The sequence below is a fragment of the Carlito syrichta genome, unplaced genomic scaffold, assembly GCF_000164805.1.
Source record: "Carlito syrichta isolate Samal-C Ts95f unplaced genomic scaffold, Tarsius_syrichta-2.0.1 Scaffold303572, whole genome shotgun sequence".
Lineage (NCBI taxonomy): Eukaryota > Metazoa > Chordata > Mammalia > Primates > Tarsiidae > Carlito > Carlito syrichta.
In genome coordinates, this window is record NW_007247668.1 from 255,228 (window position 1) to 282,349 (window position 27,122).

The 27,122-nt window shown below is 39.5% G+C and overlaps 1 protein-coding gene across 1 annotated transcript in view; it reads left to right on the forward strand.

Annotated features, from left to right (window-relative positions):
- Positions 1 to 27,122, forward strand: part of KIF13A (kinesin family member 13A) — a gene marked incomplete at its 5' end in the record, with an annotated part of 226,880 nt that overhangs the window by 182,587 nt on the left and 17,171 nt on the right. Inside the window, 14 exons of the mRNA XM_021712662.1 lie at positions 2,610 to 2,771; positions 3,308 to 3,481; positions 6,641 to 6,792; positions 8,309 to 8,441; positions 8,631 to 8,777; positions 13,602 to 13,640; positions 15,514 to 15,613; positions 16,823 to 16,949; positions 19,812 to 19,867; positions 21,941 to 22,065; positions 22,340 to 22,516; positions 23,507 to 23,599; positions 23,950 to 24,102; positions 25,083 to 25,160. Of these exons, the coding sequence (XP_021568337.1) occupies positions 2,610 to 2,771; positions 3,308 to 3,481; positions 6,641 to 6,792; positions 8,309 to 8,441; positions 8,631 to 8,777; positions 13,602 to 13,640; positions 15,514 to 15,613; positions 16,823 to 16,949; positions 19,812 to 19,867; positions 21,941 to 22,065; positions 22,340 to 22,516; positions 23,507 to 23,599; positions 23,950 to 24,102; positions 25,083 to 25,160 (1,716 nt within the window). The remainder of the gene's footprint in view (positions 1 to 2,609; positions 2,772 to 3,307; positions 3,482 to 6,640; positions 6,793 to 8,308; positions 8,442 to 8,630; positions 8,778 to 13,601; positions 13,641 to 15,513; positions 15,614 to 16,822; positions 16,950 to 19,811; positions 19,868 to 21,940; positions 22,066 to 22,339; positions 22,517 to 23,506; positions 23,600 to 23,949; positions 24,103 to 25,082; positions 25,161 to 27,122) is intronic.

Consider the following 27,122-nt stretch of genomic DNA (forward strand, 5'->3'; position numbering starts at 1 on the left):
CCGGCTACTCGGAAGGCTGAGGCGGAAGGATCACTGGAGCCCAGCAGGTCAAGGCTGCGGTGACCGGGAGCGGCCACTGCACTCCAGCCTGGGCGATAGAGTGAGACTCCAACTCAAAAAAAAAAAAAAAGATTATTATAACACGCTTAATATTTGTGTTTCACGAATGTTTTCTTTGTTTTAATCAAATTGGAAATCTTTTGAGGACCAGATTCAACTTTGTGCCCTGTATTATTTTCTCTTTTTAAAGATAATCTCATACTTTTAGGATATACTATTGTTCTTAATGGTCTTTACACGGTAAAACTTGGAGGATTATTTAGAAATCTAAAGTGTTCAAAGAAAACAAGCTTAAATGACCCATTGTTACTCTCCTTTTAAACTCTAGTCTTTCAGTTAGTTAGATATATTGGGCTAAGTAGGCCCAAGACATTTTGGAAAACGTTAAGTTCAAACCCTTTTTTTGTTTGTGTTACCCATTTCATCAATTGATGTTTTTATTTTCAATTTAGTAACATCCTTACTTTCTGCTTGTCCTTCACTAACATGCAGGCTTAAACTACCAAGTTATTCCTTGTGATTCTTAGAGCGGGCCAAAAATAAGATGCCATTCTGCCCAAAGTGAAGCTGAGAGATAGACCCAATTCCCACTTTAAGGTGTAAGTGCACAGCCCGTGTTTTTAAGTGTGAAAACCCCTGTGAACAATCTGCTCTAGAGGACAAGTGCCTACTGTTGCTTTTTCCCATGTTAAAAAGGGGCACAACTCGTATGACAAAGTGATCTACTTGCTAAAGCTTATATCAAGGTTCTTTTTTTCCCCAGATTTTCCCAGTTTTACTTGTACTCACTCATATGTGTGCTTGTGTATGTGTATTTAGTTTTATGCAATCTTATCACATATGCAAGTTCATGTATCCACCACCACAGTCAGGATACAAAACAATTCCATCACTGCAAAGATCCCTTGTGTTGGCCCTGTTACAATTACATTTATCTCCTTCAATATCCCCACATCCTGACCCAACCCTGACCCTTGAGAATCACTTCTCCATCTCTACAATTATGTTATTTCAAGAATGTTATATAAATGGAATCATACAGTATATAACTTTTTTTTTTTTTTGAGTCAAAGTCTCACTCCGTTGCTCAGGCTGGAGTGCAGTGGCACACTCACAGCCACCACAGCCTCAACCTGCTGGACTCAGGTGATCCTTCTGCCTCATCCTTCTAAGTAGCTGGAACTACAGGTGCATGCCATCATGCCTGACTACTTTTGGTTTATTGTATATATCAAGGTTCTTAACCTGAGGTATGTGGTGAGCGTCAGGTATTCCATGAGTCCCCCTGAAATTATATTAAAATGTAGACCCTAAGAAGCATTGAAAAAAAGCATAAGAAGTACTATCTTCTGCTTTCTCCATTCCCCCCCCCTTAGTTCTTCCATATTTGTCTTTATCTTGCCAAAATCAGCTAATTTCTCTCAGGTCCTTAATGCCAGTGCCAACTGCTGTGTAGAAGTTGGATCTGAACTGCCTTTAAAAATAACCTTCACTGCTGTTTGAGATGACAGTAATACTGCCAGAACATGCGTCACTTCACAACCACAGTTGCTGCAACCTTAAACTGTGTTACGAAAGATAACTGAGGCAATTAAAACATTCAAAGAAGGCAAATTTCACAGTAATCCTTATCCTCCAATTCAGTCCTATGCAACCAGCTTTAAGAGAAACGTTGTTAAACTGGCTTCTATCCAGAGACCCACCATAATAGTGAGAAAATTTTAAACCTTTTAATTAAAAAAAAGTTTCAAGAGAACTGTTTCCTCATAAATGCATGGCTTTGTATATGCTGTTTCTCCTGGAATAGGTCTGATAGTACCATCTCTTGGGGCTCTTCTTCATCCTGCTCTTAGCCTCAGTCTGAGTTAATCACTCATTCTACTACTTTCTACTACTAAGAGAATAGATGCTACATGAGCCCAGAAACTATGTCTGTTTGGTTTGCTATTGTATGCACCGTGCTTAGCACAATTCCTGGCACAGTCAGTCCTTGATAAATACTTGTTAAGTAGATACATTTATCCCATAACAACCTGCACACATCTCTGTTATAGCAATTAGTCTACCCTGTTGTTGTTGGGTTTTCCCTTTTCTGTCGTTCCTCCCTTAACTGTTAGTTCTCTGACAGCAGAGTCCATGTCTTTATCTTGGTATCCCATGAAGCTAGCTGTTCCATCAAATGAATAAGTGAATGAAACATTTGATTAAATGAATATATGAGTGAATAAACAAATACATGTGGCAATACTTGACTCCAGGTAGAATGTGATGGCCGTTCTTGGGTTGTCCTGTAGAAGAAGGATAAAACTGAGGATGACTTTAAAAGGCAGGCTGCAGGGAGGCAAATTTGGCTCAAAGTAAGTCCGGATGATTGCAGGGGCAAATGGTGGAATGATCTGGTCCTACTGGGGTTCCTGTTGCTGGAGATGAGACCAGGCAGCAACTGCAGGGCTGCTCCGCAGGGCTATTGTAGAGTGCATTTCTGTCTCCGATCGGGGTTGCCCATAGGGTACCTTTTAACTACAAGGTGCTCCTCCTTCTTGACACAGGTTGCAGGTCGTCTCCATGTGGAAGTGATGCGTGTTACAGGAGCTGTTCCAGAACGTGTGGTGGATGATGACTCTTCAGAGAACTCCAGTGAAAGTGGGAGCCTTGAAGTTGTAGATAGCAGTGGGGAAATCATTCACCGAGTCAAAAAACTGACTTGCCGGGTGAGAGGACAGTGATGGAGAGGCCCTTATAAATGACCTTGTTACTGCAAAACCCTTTCACAAACAATCTTACAGGAGTTTTTTATCCAGCATAGTGAAAGTTGAATTTTGCAACAACAGCTACAAGAGTAGACAATACATTTAAGTATAGCATACTTTCTGATGACAGCTGCATTAAGTTTCAAAAGTGTCTTAAATATTTGGCATGCAAGGAGTGTATCTTGCTCAGTGAACTACATTTTTCTAGTAAAGGTTGCATCTATAAAAGGAATTCAGTTATTAGGAAGATTTTTACAAAAATGTGTGTATTTGTTATCAAGTTTGTATGCTGTAGTTACAGAACTGTGGTACAGATGTCACTGAAAATAGAAACCTTAATGACATGGTGTCAGATATTTTCAGTTGTCTAATGGATGACTGATTTATTTATTTCATCTGTTACTTCTAAATTTGAGATAACTGAAATGAGAAAAAATTATATATAGTTTAATGTTTTGTTTGTGGGAGTTTTATTTGCATTTTTTAAATCCCTTCAGGTAAAAATTAAAGAAGCAACTGGGCTGCCCTTAAATCTCTCAAATTTTGTCTTCTGTCAATACACATTCTGGGACCAGTGTGAGTCTACAGTGGCTGCCCCTGTGGTGGACCCAGAGGTGCCTTCTCCACAGTCCAAGGATGCCCAGTACATCGTGACCTTCTCCCACTGTAAGGTACAGATGTCATTACAAAGTGAGCTACATGGGAGGCAAGAGTTTGGATACCATTCAAAAATCGACTTTCCCTATGAGAATTATTTTTAAGCATAGTATGTTTATTGATCATTTTTAATTCAGAAACATACTTTGTTACAAACTCAAATACTTCAGAAATAATTAAAATAAAATCTGAAAGACTAGCAATCTTATTCTTCAGAGGTATGACCCATCAATGACAGTTTGCTACTGCTTCGGGAAATCTCTCAAACCATGTTTTCCTTCATACCACAGTAATCATCAGCACTGAAGAAGACCTCTGTGACCAAATGTAGGGACTTTTTCTCACCACCAAGCAGCAGACACCAGCTAGGTATCCTATAATTCAATTCTGGCACCGTCTACCTGGAGATAGTGTCGGATTCCACAGGCTGAGGGGTCAGTCCCCAAGACTTCCTCTTTTGTTCCCCTAGTTGCAAGTCTAGGCCTTTGGTACTTCTGACTGACTGGCTTCAAGTTGGGGTTTCCACAACTCTTTCTATGGATTTCATTAATTTGCTTGAGCGGCGCATAGAACCTAGGGAAACACATTTACTAGTTTATTAAGAAGGATACTTTAAGGTATACAAATAAACAACCAGATGAAGAGATACATAGGACAAAGTCTAGAAGGGTCCTGAGTGCAGGAGTTTTTGTCCCCATGGAGTTGGGGTACACCACACTCCCGGCATGTAGATGAGTTCTTCATGTTCCTGTGAGCCTCCATGTTTTCACCTCTCTGGAAGTTCCCCAAACTCAGTCTTCTTGTATTTTTATGGAAGCCTCATAATATCAGCATTTTTTCCTCCAGAGGTCCTCCCCCTCTTTAGGGAGGGTCTTAAGACCCACAATCAGAAAAATGGAGAATGTTGGTCCGAGTACAGTGGTGTTTGCATCTAATTGATCACAACCAGTTACAGATTTACAGATTTCTTTGTTCTTTCTCCACCCTCATTACTTCACTTGACTAGCCAAAAAAGAAAAGAAAGGTGGAGATTAGAGTTCTGCTTTAGGACAGGAGAAAGGATAGCAGGAGAAAATCAGAGAGATCTGTTTCCTCAGGCCTAAAGCATCTCAGCATTGCAACAAAAGATTGTAACAAGGGCTTTGGGAGTTATAAGCCAGGAACCCTGAAAGAGAACATATATATAAAATATGTAGTTGTTGGCTGGTCCAAAAATAGTAAGTTATCTCAGTTGATTGTTCACAGTCAGTTATAGACTGAAACTACTCTTTCCCCCTCCTCACTACTGCACTTAACTAATCTTTAAAAAAGAAAAAAAATATAGTTGTGGTGTTATGATATATCATATTTTAATACACTTTACATATTTTAATAAACTAAATTTTTCTTTTTAGTTGGAGTCTCACTCCATTGCCCATGCTGGTGTGCAATGGGATGTTTACAGCCACCCAGCGTCAACCTGGTGGACTCAGGCGATCCTTCCACCTCAGCCTTCCAAGTAGCTGGAACTATAGGTGCATGCTACCATGCCTGGCTAATTTTTTGATTTATTGTGGAGATGAGGTCTCATCAAGTTGCCCAGGCTGTTCTCGAGCCCATAGGCTCAGGCAGTCCCCTCACCTCAGCCTCCCAAAATAAACTACATATTTTAATAAGCTTTATGATGTTCTACAACTTTTGTATGTGTGTGACAAATGTGCATATGCATAAATGGGCATAGATACATACTTTTATGTCATACACACAACATTTCTTTAAAATATTATGTAAACATGGGATCACATTATACGTATTATAGAATCATGGGCATCTTAGCATGTAAGTTGCTATAGGTATTTCTCATTCTTTTGATTATAGCATTGCATTCTAGTGTATGGTATAAACTTTTAAAGAAAATATAAAACGAGAAAGGTAAATTGTGGTGAATGTAGATGAACCTACTTTGACATCACCAACCCTTCCCAGCTTTCACATGGGGCTGCCAACAAGTCATTTCTGAAAGACCAGCTCTATCCTCTATGTAATTTTGTTTTTCCTTAGATAATTCTTCATAGATACTCAAAACACTTCCTTGCAAATTGTGCCTATACTTTCTGGTTCTACATTTAGAAAATAAATCCGTATCACCACATATAAAATTTCACATAGGTAAAGGCTGCCTAGTCTTTCTTTTTCTGAAAACAAATAGCCTACATTTCTTTACAGTATTCACCAAGTGCATTTCTCAAAATCTTTATTAATCATTTTTTTGTTTTCTGAATTTTCTTTTAACTATCTCCCATCTTTTTTTGAATCCCAAAAAGCTTCTTATTTAGAAAGATGAAATCTGAATTTTAAGTGTATCCTGGTCAACAGTTGTTTTTATTAATTACCGGTCCTGGAGCCCCTGGGTTCACTGTGTTACCTTGGCCTTTATTTTTTAATCTTTAAAATCTGTACCTTATACTTGGTCATTGGGTTTCTTGTACTTCTAAAATTCTGGGCCTGTCTCCAAATAAAATAGATTTTAAAAGGCGAAAACAATATAGCACAGCTGTTTCCAGAAATTAGAGTCACAGAGATATCTCCAGCTGAGATTCTACTGAGAAGCTAGTGGAAAGAAAACTCACTTGATTCCTTGCCTACTGCATTGCTCTGTGTGATTTGCCACCCTTCTCAATCATTTTAGTATTCACTTCCTCACAATCATCTGATTGTGTTTTAGAATGAGGAATTGAGGTGGGACCACTTAAGACCAAGAGCATAGAGTAATGAACATATTCAAATAAAAATGAATTCTGTTATTAGTTTCTTAAGCCATGGCAAGGTGCAATTTGTTGAATTAGTCTATGCCAACTGAAAGAGTGATACTGTGGAACTGAGAATGAACCAAGCATAAGAATGTAGAGTCAGCTCTGCAACTAACAAGCAGTTTGACTTTGGACAAGTCGCTTTCTTTAGTTTCCTTATACTTTTGCCTATACTTTCTGAAATGGTTTGCATTAAGTTACCTCACACTTTCCCTTCTAGATCTAATACTCTGTGGTTTTCCATGAAACAGAAGAGATGGGTTTAAGGTTGGAATCAGGCTAAATATGCCAAAGTAAATCTATTTACAGTTGAAAAATCAAAAGGAAATTTGGTTCCTTTGTGCATAACTCTTGTTGCACTTTCCTTCCTCCTTCTTATCTCAGGACTATGTGGTGAATGTAACAGAAGAATTCTTGGAGTTCATTTCAGATGGAGCGTTGGCAATTGAAGTGTGGGGTCACCGATGTGCTGGAAATGGCAGTTCCATCTGGGAAGTCGATTCTCTTCATGCTAAGACAAGAACGCTACATGACAGGTTTGTACTTGACTGTGATCTTGGACACAGGGTTAAAACTAGCCCATGAATAGTGAATAAAACTACAGACATTGAACCCTTGGACTGCTACTCTTTGGACAAGTTACTTAACTTTTCTGAGCCTGTTTACTCCTTTGTAAAATGAGAATGATGAAAGGAATACCAGGCACCAAAGAAATCCATTGAGGAAAGGTAAGTCCTATCAAAAAGGAGACTGAAACAACTACGTTTTTATATGTAGAAAAATCAGCCTTGATCTTTGCTTCAGACCATACCAAAAATTAATTTGAGATGAATCATAACCTTAAAAAGCTAATACAGTATCTTAAACACAATTTTAAGATAGTCACACATTCAAAAAGGTCACAGAAAGCACTAACCGTAGAAAAAAAAATTTTTTTTATCTTTTTAATTTTGTTTCACTTTTTCATTGCCCTAAAGGAATAGAAATTTTTTTTAAAATTGGACATAAATCAACATTAAAAGTATGACTGGACACAGTGGCTCGTGTGTGTAATCCCAGCGCCTTGGGAGGCCAATGTGGGAGCATCACTTGAAGCCAGGAGTTCAAGACCAGCCTGGGCAATACAGCAAGACTCCATCTCTACAAAAACACTTTATAAACTTAACTGTGCTTGGAAGTACGTGCCTGTAGTCCCAGCTACTCAGGAAACTGAAACGAGAGGATTGATTAAGCCCAGGCTGCAGTTAGCTATGATCACTGCACTCCAGCCTGTGCAACAGAGCAAGATTTTGTCTTCTAAAAAAAAAAGTAAAAGCTTGTGCTTGTCAAAAGACATCATAATGAAAATTAATAGACAAGCCATAATCTGCGGGAAGACTGGAAGTTTCTTATAAAGGTGATCTGCAATCCCATTTGGGCATTTGCCCAGGAGAAATGACAACTAAGTTCTTAAACAGAATTGTACACAAATTTTCATGACAGCTGTATTCATGATATCCAAAAATTGCAAACAACCAAAATGTCCTTCAGTGGGTGAATGGATAAACAAATTGGTATTTTTCATAAATAGAATATTACTTGGCGTCAAAAAAGAAAACAACCATTCGTATCCATTTTCATAACTCTTAAAAGCATGCTGAATGAAAGTAGCCAGATAAAAAAGTAGGCATGATTCCGTTTATATGAAGTTCTAGAAATTCTGCAGAACTAGTTTCTGAGTTATACAGCTGCTAATAGGAAGTTATATGAGCAAACTTTCTGAGGGGGTGGGTGGTAGGCCAAGTTACACAGGTATGTGCATTTGTCAAAACTCATTAGCGTCCATACTTGAGATCTGGGCTTTTTACTGAATTTAAGTTATACCTCAGGAAAATGCATAAAAAGAATTGATACCATAGAGTTATTTTGAGTGTTTAAATAAGGAAATGATATATGCCACATACGTGGCACAGTTCCTAGCACATATAAGTGTTCAGTGAAGGTGGCTTATTACGATTACTAATAGCTTCTGTGGACAATGACAGTGTTGTCTGTTGGAATGGGTTTTTGCAGGTGGAACGAGGTAACTCGAAGAATAGAAATGTGGATCTCCATATTAGAGTTGAATGAGTTAGGGGAATATGCTGCAGTGGAACTTCACCAGGCAAAAGATGTCAACACAGGAGGCATCTTTCAACTCAGACAGGTACTAAGTTTGTTTTGGATGTTGTTGTTGTTGTTAATATTTTCTTTCTGTCCCATTCTTATACACAATTCCTGGGGATCTTCTAACTATTTGTATCTTTGTTTTCTAATCCTTTTCCCTTCCTTTATCCTCTTCTCTCATCCCTCCCCATTATCATTTCTGGCATCCATACCCTTCCTACCCCTGCAGGGTCATTCCCGGAGAGTACAAGTCACAGTAAAACCTGTTCAGCATTCAGGGACTCTGCCACTTATGGTTGAAGCCATCTTGTCATTATCCATTGGCTGTGTAACTGCCAGGTCCACCAAACTCCAAAGAGGGCTGGACAGCTACCAGGTAAGACAAGTAGACTTGAATCAGCATTTAGCAAAGCTTGGTTAATACAGAAGTAAGACAGTTAATGATGTATGATGGGAACTATTTGGGAAAATAACAGAATTTCTCACTTTAACCATAGCTCTTCCTCCAATTCACATCCATCCATTGCCTTTTTTCTAGCTTTAAAATACTGTTAGCTTAGTGTTGATTAATGGTAATATTTACAAACCCATACATGTTAATGCTGTAGTAATCATTTACTTTAGGCAGGTTTTACTTGGTATCTGACCCAAGATATATTGGTTATTTGACATTGCTGCCTCTCCTGATCTACTTTTATTTATATCACAAAACTGTCTTCATACACTGTCATAATTAACCAGCTGTTTGAAAGTTTTACTTTCTTTTAATTAAAATTTGTACTTATCTTTTTTGTACTTATGTGTAGAAATCTCCATTTTCTACACATTATGTTCTCATTTAAAACATAAAAACATGAGACTTCTAAGAATTGATCTTCATATTATCAGTCAGAACTATTCAGTACCCCATAGAAAACAATCTCTAAAATTAGGAACTTGTCCCCAGCACCCTAAAAGAATGCCTGTGCTTCACTGAGTCCCAGGTTTACTGCCAGATAGGAATTAGGGACTGGGAAGAATCGCTGTTATACCTGGTTCCTCGCTGCCATATGTCGTTGGGAGCACTCTCCCTGTCATAACATATGGAAACATTTCTCCTTTGTGGAGTCTGGGCAGAAACCAAGCCAGTCTTGAGAATGATTTCTCTTCTATCTCAGTTTCATAGCATTCATGCAATGACTTTTCTGAAAGCTAAAAACCAGTGCACAGACATTTGGTCTTTAAGGAAGCCATAGCTTCTTCAGACACCGCCTTCCTTCTTCAAGGCCAAAATTCCCTCCAGCTTGCAGTGTCTGTTCATACCTCATTCAGGTGTGAACAAAGATGCAAGGACAGAGCTGCTGTGCTTTGGGAGGCTTTTGCAACCAGGCTTTTTCTGCGTGTGCGCAGCCCATGGAGCAGGAAGTTGGATTGTAGGTATCATTGCCCCAGTTCAGTCCTTCACTTAGCTGTCAACTTCTGGGTGGCTACAGAGCTTGGTAGAAAAAAGTACTAGACTTGGAGTCACGATACCAGGGTTGTTACGTCTAGGTCAGCTTTGCTAAATGATTATCCTGACTGGATAATCTAAACTTCGAATTCCCTTTTCTCTTCTCTAAAATGATGAAGTAGACTTAATAATTCTCTGACGTCCCTTTCCACCGTAATATTTTGTGACTTAATAAATCTCTGATATTAGATAAACATTGAGTTTGTGTGTCTGAAACCATGACTTACAGAATATGCTCATCAGCTGTCTAAATGTTATCATCTGAGGATCATGATAAGGATTAATTATTTGCATTTTTTAAAAAACAGCTCTACCTCTGAGTTAAAACTTATTTTTGTAAAAATGTGAGCTTTAAAATATTAGCCTTGGCCAGGCACAGTGGCTTCCACCTATCATCTCAGAACTTTGGGAGGCCGAGGTGAGAGAATTACCTGAGCCCGCGGGTTCAAGACCAGCCTCATCTCTACAATAAATCAAAAAATTAGCTGGGCTTGGTGGCACGTGCCTGTGGTCCCAAGTACTTGGAAGTCTGAGGCAGAAGTATTGTCTGAGCCTAGCAGTTGAGGCTGTGGTGGCCGGGAGCATTCCACTGCCCTCCAGCTTGGGTGACAGAGATTCCAACTCAAAAAAAGAAAAAAACTGGTCTTTTCTGGCCAGGCACCCAAAAAGTGGCTTATGCCTATAATTCCAGCACCTTGGGAGGCCAAGGTGAGAGGATCATTTGAGCCTGGGAGTTCAAGACCAGCCTAGGCAACAAAATGAGACCTTGTCTCTACAAAAATCAAAAAATTAGCCAGGTGTGGCAGCATGCACATGTAGTCTCAGTTGGAGTTGGCAACTTGGCAAGACCTCATCTCTACAATAAATCAAAAAATTAGCCAGTCATGGTGGCGTGTGCTTGTAGTTCCACACTGAGGCAGAAGGATTGCCTGAGCCCAGGAGGTTGGAACTGCAGTGACCCGTTATCGTGTCACTGCACTCTAGTGTGGACAACAGAGTAAGATTCCTGCTCCAAAAAAAAAAAAAATTAGCCTTTTCCCAGTGCTGTATGCTTTTTTTAAGAGCATAAAGCCAGCCATGCAAATTTGAACTGTGACTATTTAAAGGCTTTTTTTATCTTTGCTGCCGTGCTCAATGTCATACCTGGTAACTTTTCTGATGCAGTAGCTGATATCAGTGCAAAATATGCTGATTTCACAACAGTTTTACATCATGAAGGCTCAGGCCAGTTTTCAGTTAATAGAACTACCTCCTTAGTCTAAAAATCTATGATAAGGCTGGGTACGGTGGCTCACACCTATAATCCCAGCACTTTGGGAGGTTGAGGTGAGAGAATTGCCTGAGTCCACGAGTTTGAGACCAACCTTGGCAACTTGGCGAGACCTCATCTCTACAATAAAAAAAAAATTAGCTAGGTGAGGTGGCATGTGCCTGTAGTTCCAGCTACATGGAAGACTGAAGTAGAAGGATCACCCTGAGTCCAGCAGGTCGAGGCTGCTTGGCTGTGAGCATGCCACTGCACTCCAGTCTAAGTGACACAGTGAGACTCCGACTCAAAAAAAAAATAAAAAATGTATGATAAATTAAAGCTTTTTATCCTTTTACATTAGAAGAGAGTATTAGTTAAAGATTGGTAACTTAGCTGGTCACAGTGGCTCACATCTATAATCCCAGCACTTTGGGAAGCCAAGGTGAGAGGATTGCTTGAGCCCACGGGTTCAAGACCAGCCTGGGCAACTTGGCAAGACCTCATCTCTACAGTAAATCAAAAAATTAGCCAGTCATGGTGGCATGTGCCTGTAGTTCCAGCTACTTGGAAGGCTGAGGCGGAAGAATGGCATGAGCCCAGTAGGTCAAGGCTGTGGTGGTCGGGAGCGTGCCACTGCACTCCAACCTAGGCAACAGATTAAGACTCCAACTCAAAAAAAAAAAAAAAAAGAAAAAAGATTAGTAACAAGGATTAGTCTTGCATCTATTTACTTATTATTATTTTTGAGTTGGGGTCTCACTCTGTCTCCCAGGCTGGCATGCAGTGGTACGATCACAGCTTACTACATCCTTGACCACCTGGGCACAAGCAATCCTTCCACTTTAGCCTCCTGAGTTGCCAGAACTACAGGCATATGCCACCATATATGGCCAGTTTTTTAATTTATTGTAGAGACAAGGTCTTGCCATGTTGCTTAGGCTGGTCTCAAACTCCTGGGCTCAGGCAGTCCTCTCACCTCAGCCTCCCAAAGTGCTGAGATGACAGGTATGAGCCACCATGCCCAGCTAGGCTTGCATTTAATAAGTTGATCATATAACTGATAATTATGATGACCAAACAAAATAAGATTTGGGTTTTTTTTATAGTATAGGTGTGAAAATAATTTTAACTATATTTGTTAAGCACTTCTTGTTTAAAAAAAGGGGATCAGGCTGGGTATGGTAACTCATGCTTATAATCCTAATACTTTTTGAGGCCACAGCAAGAGGATTGCTTGAGCCTAGGAGTTCGTAACCCACCTTAGCAACATAGAGAAACTTTGTCTCTACAAAAAAATTTAAAAATTAGTCAGGCATGGTGGCACATGCCTATGGTCCCAGCTACTCAGAAAACTGAAGTGGAAGGATCACCTGGACCCAGGAGGTCGAGGCTGTGGTAAACCATGATTGTGCCACTGCTCTCTAGCCTGGGCAATAGAGTGAGACCTGACTCAAAAAAAGAAAATTTAAAAGGTGATTAATGCCTTTTCTATGACTAAAAAATATGTATTCATAAATCTAAATCAATAGTTTCTAGATTCTTGTTTCTAAGGAAAATTGTCTCAACCAAAACCCTTTTGCTTTCAGCATGGTGACTTTGTTTTGCCAAATGTTTTTCTAAAATTATTACTTTATGTACTTATTATAAAATGTTGCCATGCATCTGAGACAGTTGTGATTTTCTCAAGAGATTGTTATGGTCACTAGAATATACTGATAGATCCTTATATTCAAAATAGCATACTGTGCTTTTATTGCTGTAGTGTAGTATAGAAACTTGTATGTACCTAGCCTTAGGTTTCCCAAGCTTTCCCCCGAGATGATTTTATCCATGAGAGTGGTATGTTGCAGAGATGATGGCTGAGGTTGGAGACTAAAGACCTTCCAGTCCTGACCTGCCATTATGTGTGTGATCCTCAGGTTAAATCAGTTTCATCCTTCAGGGTCTCAGTTGCTTCATCACTAAAACCAAGATTGGGCAAGAGAATCTCTAAAATCCCTTGTAGTTTTGCCATTCTGTCTTCCTAAACCTGTTCCAAATGTCAGTCAAATAGCCTACTATCAACAATTTGTTTGGATGAACAGTAGAGTAAGGCCTGGTCCTATGATATTGGTCCTATACCCATTTAGGAGATCTTATTTTTAGACAACCCCCTCGCGTCCCCTCCCACTGCGGGAGCTTTTCTGTTTTCTCAATAAATCCTACTTTCTTTAATTAAAAAAAAAAAAAAAGAGTTCTTGTTTTTAAATGACTGCTTTCTTTATTTTAAAAATTATTTAATTATAGGCAAGTAAATTAAATTCGTTAGACCTTTTTGATATTCAATGAAATGTTGTTTTATTATGCTTATGTTATGTGAGCTGTCCATTGTAATGTGTGTGTTAAGCTTAAAGAATTATTTTTCTTGTGTGCTCTTTGAGAAACAAAATGCATGTCCTTTGTGTTTATTTTTTTCCTACCAGAGAGATGATGAGGATGGTGATGATATGGATAGTTATCAGGTATTGCTACTGCTGTCAATCCTGTGGCATGGGGCACAGCTACTGCTAATTGCCAGCATTTACAAAGCAGAGGCCAGGGAGGAGGAAAAAGGACCCTAGCACAAGAATATGCAGTTTTTCACTTGCTTTTGATTTGCTTTATATGTAATTGGATACAATACTATTTCTACAGATTTTCTTTCAGTTCAGAATTGTAACCAGTCACTGCCTTTTTGCTATGCCATCTCGAATTACTAGCTTGTTGCTAAAGCAAGATTATTATCACTGTATTTAAAATTGGTGCTCTTAAAAATTTCACTTATCCATCTATAATTTCTTATATAGACTCTTCCCCATGCTAAACTGCACTTTGCTCCTTGTATCCAAGAGACTTTGCTATATAATGCCATTTTACTTTAAAACTTTTGCTGGATAGGAAAACTGAAGGCATTTTATGCACATAACTTTGTTTGATTTTGTTTAGTCAGCCTTCTTCTCTCATTAGGGCCAAGCTTCATTCTCCATAACCTGTAAAATTTAGCTCTCAGCTTTTTCTTGTTGGAAATCTAGGAAAATAAAATATGTACAAGTATGAAATTTTATCTAGTTAGCACTGACTGGCCTTCTATTATAATGCATGTGGGGTGTTATAGTAATAGTCATAGCAGCAAGCCAATATGACGTTTTCTGGGTTCGGTTTCTAGTCTTTGTACTGATTCTCCACACAAAGGCTGTTCTTCCAGTGGGCCTTCCATTGTGTAAAATTTGGGTACATTGTAGGTAAAGATTCCGAGGCCCTCAGGTCTACTCTTTTTTTTGTTGTTTTTGAGTTGGAGTCTCACTCTGTCACCCATACTGGAGTGCAGTGGCTGCTCTCGGCCACCACAGCCTCGACCTGCTGGGCTCCAGTGATCCTTCCGCCTCAGCCTTCCGAGTAGCCAGAATTACAGGCATGCGCTACCACACCCGGCTGATTTTTTGATTTATTGTAGAGATGAGGTCTCGCCAAATTGCCCAGGCAGATCTCAAACCCGTGGGCTCAGGCAATCCACTCACCTCGGCCTCCCAAAGCGCGGGATTACAGGCTGAGCCACCGAGCCAGGCCAGGTCTACTGTTATAATGTCTTAAGGCTTAGGCTAGAATTAGACAAGTCAAAGAGCATTTTGAATGGGATTGATGGATTTTTCTTTCCTTACTCATAATTTTACTAAGAAAAAGAAAACAAGCAAACAAAAAAACAAACTTTAGGGAAATATCAGTATTCTCAGTGGATCTCAGCAGTGTCGTTGACTAACGTCCTGCAGCTCTTTGTGTGCTTCCTGCCACATTCAACAGCTGCTTTGGGGATTTAAAGCATGGCTGGCTGCATGTTGGGTTCTGCATGGGAGGTCTTTGGTTAGCCTCGTGGTGGTGGTTGGAAGTAAAATATTTGCGGCAAGTTTGAAAAGTTCTCTGCTGACCTAGTCTTTGCATTTGAGAAAATACATGTTACCAGGCCATTGAATGATGAACTATGAATGCCTGTCATTTTTCATTCCATATGTTGTTACACGGCTTGGGCTCTGTTCATAGTGTTCTTCTGTTTGGAATCACAAATCCTGCATATTTAAAGCCATGACTTAAATATACACACACAGCACAAAAATCATCTGACAGCTGGTATAGTTTGAGCTTGTCTTGCTTCCCTTTTGGCAATCTGGAGACTTTGATTTCTGGGTAACGACATCCTTGATGGACATCAAGGCCTCTCTGCTTTCTTGCGTATTAATCACACAGCAGTGTTCAATGGCCTTTCCTAATGAAAAGTTTCCTAATCAAATTAAACAACTTTTGAAAAAAAGAAAGAATTGTCTATGCACTCTACAAGAAAATATTTTCCCTCCCTGATGTCAGGAAGAAGACTTAAACTGTGTAAGAGAGAGGTGGTCAGATGCACTCATTAAACGACGAGAATACTTAGATGAACAGATTCAAAAAGTCAACAATAAAAAAGGTATGTCAGATTAAACTCTTTTCTGGGAGTAGCTTTTTCAGTTCTGCACATGGCAGTAGGTTGTTTTCTTCCCCTAGTTGAACATTCGTTTTTAGAACTTGCGGTGATTATAGACATTATCATATTCTTCATTGTAGGTTCAAGAAGGCTACAAATTTGAAAGTAATAAATTTTTATAAAGCTGTGAGTTATGTCATAAAACTGTGACATTAAATGTCAAACTCAAATATTGTTTTGATGAATGCAAATGTGGTCAATATGAGGTGCTCCAGGTACTAGTTCCCAGGACTTACAGCAGCTGAAGGGCCATTTCTTAAGCCACACCACTTGGCAGGTCAGCACCCACCCACTGTTGGGCCATTGCTGTGCACTCAGCAGGTCCAGGCAGCCCTGCAGTTCCACTCACTGCCACTCAACTACAAAGGTGCGATTTTCTTATGCTGACAATGGCCACTTGGATTCTAGAGTAGCAGTATACACTTGAAATCCTTTGCCTCTCATCCTGATTTCATGGTCCACACATTGTGGTTGGTTCTGTACCAAAGAATACATCATAAATGTTAATCCATTTCAAGCAGAAGCTAGCAAATATTCTCCCGCAGGAAAATATCTTGGCTTAACAGTGGTGTTGCTTTGTGTATGTGCTCAGCCAACTAATGAAAACTCACTTTGACTATACTCAGGGAGTTTCAGAAATGAATTATGAGTAAGAGAATTTTGAAATATATCAAATACAACCCATTTTATAATAAACATAAGGGAAAATAAAGTTGGATTTGTAAAGTAAGGTATATGGTGCTTTTTAATCCTCTGTCTTTATGACATGGTATATAGCTTTATAAAGCAGTGTCACATCCATGTTTTCATTTGATCCTTTCAAGTGCATGAAGCACACATGACTTTTAGTATCCCTGCTCGACAGATTAGGAAACTAAGATTCATCTTTTGAATAACTTTCCCAAATTACAGAACCAGTAAAATAACCCTAGGCTTCTAATTGCTGCTTCAGGGCTCTTTCCTGGTTTAAACTTGTGTCATGGCCCCTCCCAGCTTGTGTGGATACTGTTACTTAACTTTGAAGCCTCACATCCTTTTCTGGAACATAATTGTTGAAGCCATTTACAAATATCACTGAGTGAAAGTTTGTGTATTTTAAATTGAGAAGTTGTACTTTCTTCCTGTTGCTGATACCCTCGTTTTGTTTTGCAGAGAAAACAGAGGATGATGTGGAGCGGGAAGCCCGGCTTGTGGAGCAGTGGGTGGGGCTGACTGAGGAAAGGAACGCGGTACTGGTTCCAGCCCCTGGCAGTGGAATCCCTGGGGCACCTGCCGACTGGTAAGGCTGCCCTTCCTTCTGTACAGGCATGGCAGGATGCCTGTGGTAAGAGCCATGCAAGTGACTTTCCAGTACTGTCATAGAATAATAAATGCTAACCGAGTTGCTTAGGGAAGGGCTACCCGCCTCTAATGCCTCCTTCCCTTTTTTCGTTTCCCACCACCACCAGCTTCCTCCCACAGGAAGCTAGAGAGCTTTGATTACATGGCCAGAAATCAAATACCATGCTCTTCCATTCCTCAGCATAAGCAACTTGGATGTTGTTCCCTGATCTTCAGAAATTCTTTTCTTTTAGCTAGAAAGAAGGATGTTTCCAGAGTGTACTTAAAGAGGGCAGAAAAGACATCTTATTTGCCCTAGTATCTGCTTAGTTTGGCAACTAGCATAACGTAAGCACTTACATACTACATAAATAATAATCAATCTGTCGATAATAGAATGATCCATCAATCCTAGGCATACTCTTGAGAAATTCCAGGCTCTGGAATTAATTAGGTATGGATATTTAGTTCCAGTTTTAGCTCTTAAGTGTATTTCCTTAATTTCTCTAAGGTTTTATTTCTAATCTGTTAATGGAACTACTTTTTTGGTAGTGTTATGAGAATTAAAGATAATGTATATAAAATACCGTGTATATTGTAATATAACCTTGCCTACTATAACGTGTAGAAAATATTTTTCATACCATTCACTAAATGGGAGCCACTGGTGCTTTTTAGTCTCATTCTTATTACGAGAATATGCCCTGGACACTTAAGAGAAATCAGATTCCTTTAGAACACAGAATGTACATGACCAGATAGTCTCTTTTGAACAGGTATAGAAACATTAGTGATATTACTTGTACCTCTAGTGATAAATGGAAATGTAATTAATTTCACGGTCTGCTTCATGAAACTAGAAACTTCATTTGCAGGCACATAAATTGTAATCTGATGTTTCTCCCTGAAGGTTCTGCTGTTGTGCTGGAATCCTGTAGGTCACATACATGTGACTGCCAGCCACTTTTTATGGGCAGCCAGCTCATTCTCAATCTTGTTCTGACCCTCAAAGCCCTCTCTGGACAGCTTTTCTCCTTATCTCAATCTCTCATTTGAGGTGTTTTCAAACTTCAGATCATCTCTGTTTGTGACATGTAAGCCTGGGTCTCATCCCTAGTTTTTCTGATTCAGAAGAAAAATGATGACCTTGGACTCTTCTTTTTGTTCTTTTTTTTTTAAAGGAGTATTTGAATTTCTGAAGGGACTCTTCATTTTAAGAGGCTTCTGGTCTGAGGTGATTCTGATACAGCTGGGCCAGTTTTCATTTTTAAAATTTTTTTTTAATTTTAAAGATGTAGGATACAATTCAGGATTAGATATACAATCCTCAACATTGTACAGGTAAAGTTGGGGCCTCCCTTTGGTCCCCACCTTGCCTGATTTGAGATTAGGTACCCTTATTGATGTTGTGCCCCCACTTCCCCTGACCCCAGCAGTATCTTACTACTGCCAATCCCTTTCTTATATAGTATTATGGTAAATGTTCAGGGTCCACTTATGAGTGAGAACATGTGGTACTCTGTTCTTTGTTTCTGTGACGGATCACAGAGTATTATAGACTCTAAACCCATCCAAGTTGTCATGAAATCCATATGTTAGTCCTTCTTTATGGCTGCATAATATACCATTGTACTACATTTTTTTAATCCAGTCTAGTTTCAGTGAGCAGCACAGATGGTTCCATGTTTTTGCTATTATGAATAGAGCTGCAGTAAACATGCATGTGCAGGTATCTTTTTTGTAGAATGATTTGAATTCTTCTGGGTATATTCCCAGTGGGGGAACTGTTGCTGGGTCATGTGGAAGGTCAATTTCCAGTTCTTTCAGAACTTGACATACTGTTTTCCATAGAGGTTGAACTAGTTTGCATTCCCACCAGCAGTGTAGAAGCATTCCCTTTTCTCCATATCCTTGCCAGTATCTGTTGTTGTTTGTTTTATTAATGATGACCATTCTTACTGGGGTTAGGTGGTATCTCAGTGTGGTTTTGATTTGCATTTCTCTGATGATAAGTGAGACTGAGCACTTTTTCACGTGTCTGTTGGCTGCCCGTATATCTTCTTTTGAGAAGTATCTATTCATATCATTTGCCTACTTTTTAATGGGGCTGGTTTTTTTTTCCTTTTGGCACTTTTGAGTTCCTTGTAGATCCTGGATGTTAGACCTTTGTCAGATAGGCAGTTGGCAAATATTTTTTCCTATTCTGTGGACTATCTCCTCGTTCTCTTGATGGTTTCTTTTGCTTTGCAGAAACTTTCAGTTTGATGAGGTACTGTTTTTCTATCTTATCTCTTATAGGATGGACATCTAGGGTTTTGATCAGGAATTGGTTTCCTACCCTGTTTTCTGTTAAGAGTGTCTCCATTTAGCTGGGCCAGTTTTTGATAAAACACTGCCTAGTCTCTTCTGCACACCACCCTACCTCCTTTCACAGGTCTTTCATTCTCTCCTCCTCTGAGCTTTTAAAATATTGTCCCTTCATTTTCTCTAGGCTCTGATCCTGTCCCCTCTACCACCACCCTGACAATATCCCCCTTCATTTTCCCTACCATTGTAATTATTTTTAGAAAAGCTTAACATAATCTTATAATCTTTGTTTCAATGAATTACATGTAATTCATATAACTGGTAGATCTTTTGTATAAGCCATGTAATTCCCAGGATTTATATTAACAGGGAAGTCAAGAAATGCAAAAGTGTTTCATCAATAGAACTTGCATCTCCACTGTGGTTCTCTTCTGCTTCACGGCTCTGTATTTTACCATTTAACAAGATGTCAAATACATCCTTTGTTGTTATTCAATTTTGTTATTAAATTTAGGATCCCACCTCCTGGAATGGAAACCCACATACCAGTTCTCTTCCTCGATTTGAATGGTAAGCAGACAAAGGTCCAGGGGTTATCATATTGGGTTGATGCCTAAGTTCATAGCGTTTTCCACTTGTCCATGGAATGAAAATGTTGCATGATGGTTGACTGGTCACAGTTCCTCACATTTGCCAATTCTAAGGTTAATGGATGTGGGATTAAAGCATTTAAATGGTCTTCATCAAAGTCCAGTGGTCTTCCTGAATGTGGAGAATCACTCGGGTCAAAGTGGCCCTCTTTGAAATGACAGAACCATTTTCTTGCTGCACCTTCCCCAATGGCATTCTCCCTGTATGTGGCACACATGTTTTGAGCCACCTCTGCTGCCTTTACTCCTGTTAAACTGAAGAATATGTCGAAAGTGTTCATCTTTTTCCATTTGACACTCCATCTTCTTTAGCCCACAAACAGCACTAAGTTTCAAATCTGCAGAATACAAGGGGTGTTCACAAGTATAACACTGTCACTCCAAATGACAAACAATAAACTCCCATCACCAGTGTTGCCATGCCTAAAACAAATGCTGCAAACTTATGCATCAGCCTAATAATTAAGCCTAATTAAGATTTGTAATCCAGTCAGACTCACATTATTTTGATTCTTAAACCTTTTTCTAATAATGTATATGCTATATCTAGGTGACATTTTTGGTCCAAATATATATAAGCATGACATGTGAAATCACTGGAAGAGAGATGTGGCTATTTTATAGAAAAAAGAATGTACTAGGGAGATTGAGAACTGCATACAAGAATTTTAAAGTAATCGTACTAAAGCACTAATGGGCACAGGAATTACCTGGGAAAATAATCATCTTCAGAGATTCTGTCTCTTTAGGCTTGGCAAGGGCCTAGGAATCTGCATTTCTGACTGGTGCATTTTGCTCCCTTCTCACAATAGTTTTTTGTTTGCTTGTTTCTGTTTTGTTTTATTGAGTCAGGTCTATCTCTGTCACCCAGGCTAGAGTGCAGTGGCACGATCATAGCTTACCATAGCCTCGACCTCCTGGGCTCACATGATCCTTCCACCTCAACTCTCAAGTAGCTGGGACTACAGATGTGCACCACTGTACCCAGCTAATCTTTTGATTTTTTTGTAGAGACGAAAATGTTGCCTAGGCTCGTCTTGAATTTCTGGGCTTGAGCAATTCTTCCATCTCAGCCTCCCAAAGTGACTTACAGGCATAAGCCACTGCCCCTGGCCCCATAATAGTTTTGATGCCAGAAATGATTACCCTGTAACTCTGCATTAAGTGTGGTCCTTTAGTATGGCAATTAGACTGAATGTGGACAAGTCTAGAACAATGGTTTTCAATATATTTTAGCAATAAAATTCTTTTCCAAATGAAATATTAAATGGAATTCGATACGTAGAAAATAACAGCAGAGTTGCTGAGTTTGGAGTAGGCAGGCCCTTCAGCAGGGCCAGAGGTCTCCTCAGAACACAGCCTGAAAACCCCTGTTCTGCGGGAAGCCCAAACATCGATGGGTGGAAGACACAGGGCTTTGGCTCTTCATATAAATAGTTTTTTAAAAGCCCCCCTAAAAATTGTGTGCCTTGTGATATGTTAAGTTCCCATTTTTGGAGGTATATAAATAAAGACTGGATAACCACTTAGATTATTGAAAAGTGAATCTCGCATTAGAAGATGATCTACATGTTCCCACAACTTTGATTCTAAATTATTAATTTAACTGCAGAAACCTCTAATTTAGTGTAAGTTATATAAGTTGGACAACAAACCAACAGCAGGTTACAGGAGGAATTGACATCAGAAAACAGCAAAATTCTAAGGTATATTTAGTGAAAATATTTGCTTTTGGGACTATATATATGGTATATTCATTTTTATCAGAGACTCACAAGGCAACTTTTTGGCTCCCATAGTTGTATTTTAAAGGATAAAAGGTATTATGAGTCTTGGAATCTCTATTTAAACTGCAGGATAAGGAATGAAAAAATAAAATAAAAATTTGTTCTATGTAAACTTCATTTGTAAAAGGCATATTTTTACATTTTTGGTGTTTGCTTAAAAACTGGCTTTGCCCCACTTTTTTTTTCTGTGCCTGGGACTTGCTTAGCGGATGACCTCAGTGCCAACGAGCAGCTTGTTGGCCCCCATGCGTCAGGCGTGAACTCCATCCTACCCAAGGAGCATGGCAGCCAGTTCTTCTACCTGCCCATCATAAAGCACAGTGATGATGAGGTAACTAACCCCCAAGGTTCTCCTTTTAAAGGCTTCAGAGGAGCGCACAAGCCTTGTGGGCCTATTTTCTGTTAAACTGCTGTGGTTTGTTTTGGGAATGAAGACAGGGGACTTTAAAAAAAAAAATAGAACATTTCTGTTGTTCAAAAAAGGTGAGGAAAGAAGTCTATTTGATTACATTGTGTTGAATTTATTTTTTTTTTCTCTAGCATGTCCTGTAGAACTGCTAAACCTGACTTTTGTTTCCTTCTCCCCATTGTTCCCTCACTCCTAGGTTTCAGCTATAGCCTCCTGGGACTCCTCAGTGCATGATTCTGTTCACTTGAATAGGGTCACACCACAGAATGAAAGGATTTACCTAATTGTGAAAACCACAGTCCAACTCAGCCACCCGGCTGCTATGGAGTTAGTATTACGAAAACGGATTGCAGCCAATATTTACAACAAACAGGTAGCAATGGGGCCTGATTCTGCCATTGTGACTTTGAGCTGGAAGTTTTTTTCTTTTATCACAAAGTAATGCCTTGTGACACAAATGCAGTGGATGTGCAAAATGTGACCACACTGAACAAGTTGTAGTCTGATCCTCATTTATCCAAGATTTAAGGGGGCATTAAGATGGCAGAGGTCAATGTTACCCACCTTGACTGATTAGAGATCCATAATCCTAGCAGGCAGTGGGGCTATGATATTTCTCTGTTTGAAAAGTAGAAGCCGGACTCGGTGGCTCAGCCTGTAATCCCGTGCCTTGGGAGGCTGAGGTGAGTAGATTGCCTGAGCCCGCGGGTTCAAGACCCGCCTGGGCAAATTGGTGAGACCTTATCTCTACAATAAATCAAAAAATTAGCCGGGTGGGGTAGTGCGCACCTGTAGTTCCAGCTACTTGGAAGGCTGAGGCGGAAGGATCGCCAGAGCCCAGCAGGTCGAGGCTGCGTTGACTGGGAGCAGCCACTGCACTCCAGTCTGGGCGACAGAGTGAGACTCCAACTCAAAAAAAAAAAGAAAAGTAGAAAAACCGAGATTGAGAGATTAAGTGCCAGGTCCAAGCAAGTTAATGACAAAACCAGGACAAAATGCAGACTCCAAATAAATCTCCATCCTACTGCTTTGCCAGATCTCATCTCAGAGGTGCTGTCAGCAAAACTGATCCTTTCCAGTGTCCCAGGAAAGACTGATTAAACCCTGGGGGGATCACAGAAAGGCAGCCGATGGGAGAGAGAAGCAAGCACAGAAACCCTGGATATACTGCACATTCTGTAGTCTAATTCCCAAGGAACAGCTGGACTTTTGTCCCTCAGGGTTGGAGACAAGGATTTTTAGCTTCAGTTTTTTTCCTGTTTTGTGTATATCAAAAACATAGTAATTTATAATGCTATTACAATTTGTAAAATACTAAGTAACATTTGTCATATAGCTTAATCCCACTTTCCTTTTCTACCAGAGTTTCACGCAGAGTTTGAAGAGGAGAATATCACTGAAAAATATTTTTTATTCCTGTGGTGTAACCTATGAAATAGTATCCAATATACCAAAGGTAAAATATGTACTACTTTAAAAAATATTGATATATAAATAATGGAGAGTGTATTCATCCACCATACTTTTTTTTTTCAAATAGACACAGGGTCTCGCTATGTTGTTCAGGCTGGTCTTGAACTCGTGGCCTCAAGCAGTCCTCCTGCCTTCACTTCCCAAAGTGTTGGGATTACCACCACACTGGGCCCATTCACCACACTTTTGATGAAAACATCTTTCACATAAAAGTATTGTCATAGGTCGGGCACAGTGGCCATGAGCATGCCACTGCACTCCAGCCTGGGCAACAGAGAGAGACTCTGACTCAAAAAAAAAAAAAGTATTGCCATTTCCTTCCTGTCCTTTTAGGCAACTGAGGAGATAGAGGACCGGGAAACACTGGCTCTCCTGGCAGCAAGGAGCGAAAATGAAGGCACATCAGATGGGGAGACATACATTGAGAAGTATACTCGTGGTGTGCTACAGGTGGAGAATATTCTGAGTCTTGAACGGCTCCGGCAGGCAAGTAACTGAATATCTGGACTGGAGAATGAGATTGCCAGCTTTCACCCACAGTGGACAAAGATGAATTTATTTACAAAACACTTCTCTAAATCTATCAGAGAAGGAGTGTTTAAATAGTAATCCCACTAGAGAAAGGACTTTGACAAAATAGTAACCCAAATAAAAATAATGACTTTCATTGAACACTTTCCACTTGCCAAGCATTGTGTCTGATTAATTTAGATATGTTCTTTTATTTAACCCTCCAGATAACCCTCTGAGGTAAGTACTATTGAAATTTCTGTTTTCAAATGAGAAAATTAAGCCTGAGCAATATTAGTTAACTCACCCAAGGCTACACAGCTAGGAGGTAGTGCAAAGTCAGGTGTAAACCCAAATAGCTTGGCTCCAAAGCCCATATGCTTAACCACGAACTGTTGCTGTCTCCCTAATTTTTAGACCTGGCTTAACTTTTGAGATGACAACAGGACATTCAAGTGAAAATAATCCACTAAATGGTGGAGCTATAAACAGATATCATTTCATAGGAGCAGTAGTTGACATTATGGAGAGTATATGTTGAGCAACAGAAAGAATATGATTGGCACCTGTCAGAAAAATCTTCCCTTAGTGGGAATCTCACCCAAAATACTGCTTTAGTAAAACACTAACAGGGTAAAACGTTATTGTCATTTTGTAAGTAAGAATATGTATTTAGATGTATTTCTTTTACATTTGCTCTGCCCACCTGTGTAAAAACTTAACAAAATGTCTTTCAGCCATTTTTCTAGTTTTACTTATGGAAATAATGTTTTTGATGGATTGCTAAGCTAATAATAATTGGATACAATAAGATTCCAGCTTTATGAGAGAGAGAGAGTATGTATGTGTGTGTGTGTAGAACTAATCTATATTTTCTAAATCTATGAATAAACATGTTACTTTTATAATCAGATGAAAAAAATAAGTGTTATTTTCAAATTATTATACATTTACAGGCCGTCACAGTCAAGGAAGCACTTTCCACCAAAGCCCGGCACATTCGTAGGAGCCTCAGTACACCAAATGTTCATAATGTAAGTGCACCCTGCCAAGGATCTGTTCTTACATGACACATCGCACGATCTGGGATTGGGGGTTGTGGGATTCACATGGTGAGAAAGAGTATATGGCACTGGTGTAGGCACCTCTCAGTGTAGCCTGCTTCTCTGTACCAGGGAAACACACCAGGGAGCACAGCTGTATGCTACATGACCAAGCCATCAGTTCAGTCTTATGAATTTCTGTTCTTAAAGTTATTTCCTTGAAAGAAGTTTCTTAAGATGCCAGTTGAGTTTACTTGGCTAAAGGTAGTAGAGTCAGCTAAGAATTCTGGCAAAAGAGTCCCTGAGTATTGGCCACACTTGAATCTGTTTATGTACCTGTTCCAGCTGCCCTGCCAGATCTTTCTCTGCTGCCTATCAGTGTGATAAGGAATCTGACACTCCATATAAACATTCCTGGAGTCCCTAATCTTGCCTTTGACTGTTTTGATTATCTTCCTCAACCAGTTCATCTAGAAAATTAAATTCACAGAAACTGCTTTTAGTGGAGGGGAACACTGTCATGGGAAGAAAGGACAGATTAATGCATGGGCCACTTCAACGCACTGTTTTCCCAAAAATAGCAGAGGAAAAATTAAGAACCTTCCCAGGAAAAGCACAGAATTATTTGCCTTCTGAATCTCCAGAATTGCCAGAAAATGGTTTAAAGCATGGCAAACATTTACAAAAATTGCCTTACAATAGGCTTCAAAGCAAATCCCAGCAAATACTAATAATCATTATCATACATGTTACTTCTTCTGACCACAATGCATTTATTAAAAATAAGATTATAATCAAAAGGAAAAAATAAGTGTTATTTTCAAATTACTTTGGGAGGCCAAGGTGAGAGGATTGCCTGAGCCCGCAGGCTTGAGATCAGTCTGGGCAACTTGACAAGACCTCATCTCTACAATAAATCAAAAAATTAGGCAGGCATGGTGGTGTGTGCCTGTAGTTCCAGCTTCTTGGCAGGCTAAGGTGGAAGGATCGCCTGAAACCAGCTGGTCGAGACTGCAGTGGCCAGGAGGATGCCATTCCCCTCCAGCCTGGGTGATAGAGTGAAACTCTAACTCAAAAAAATAAAATAAAATAAAAATTGACTATAAGAGACTTTATAGATAATAAGTGGGAAAACATTTTTATAATTAAGTCATATATCAAAGAAGAGATCATAATGGAAAAATAGAGTGTATTTAAAACTAGATGAAAATAAAAATGGTACATATATCAATACTTGTGAGATGCAAAGTAGTACTTAGAAGTTATCAGCCCTAAATTTTCTTTTCTTTTTGAGTTGGAGTCTCACTCTGTCACCCAGAATGGAGTGCAGTGGCCACTCCTGGCCACTGCAGCCTCGACCTGCTGGGCTCCTGTGATCCTTCCACCTCAGCCTTCCAACTACCCGGAACTACAGATGCACTACCATGCCCGGCTCGTTTTTGATTTATTGTAGAGACAAGGTCTTGCCAAGTTGCCCGGGCAGGTCTCGAACCCGTGGGCTCAGGCAATCCTCTCGCCTCAGCCTCCCAAAGTGCTGGGATTACAGGCTGAGCCACCAAGCCCAGCCTAAATTTTCTATTATTCTATTTACATAAACTGAATATTAGATAGTAGAGAAAATGAAAGAATAAGAACTACTACTAGAAAATTTAGGGCTGGGCACTGTGGCTCACATCTGTAATCCTAGCACTTTGGGAGACCAAAACAGCATGATTGCTTGACACCAGGAGTTCAAGGCGACAGTGAGCTATGATTCTGCCACGGCACTCCAGCCTGGGAAACAGAGTAACACTATGGGGGAAAAAAAGAAGAGAGAGAGAGAAGGAAAGAGAAAATGTATAGTTTTTATATTAGAAAGAAGGGTAAAAATATAAGGTAAATATCTAGCTTTAAAAGTAGAGAAAAATTACCTATGAAGGAATTTAAAAAAAATTTTTTTTTTTGTTTGAACCT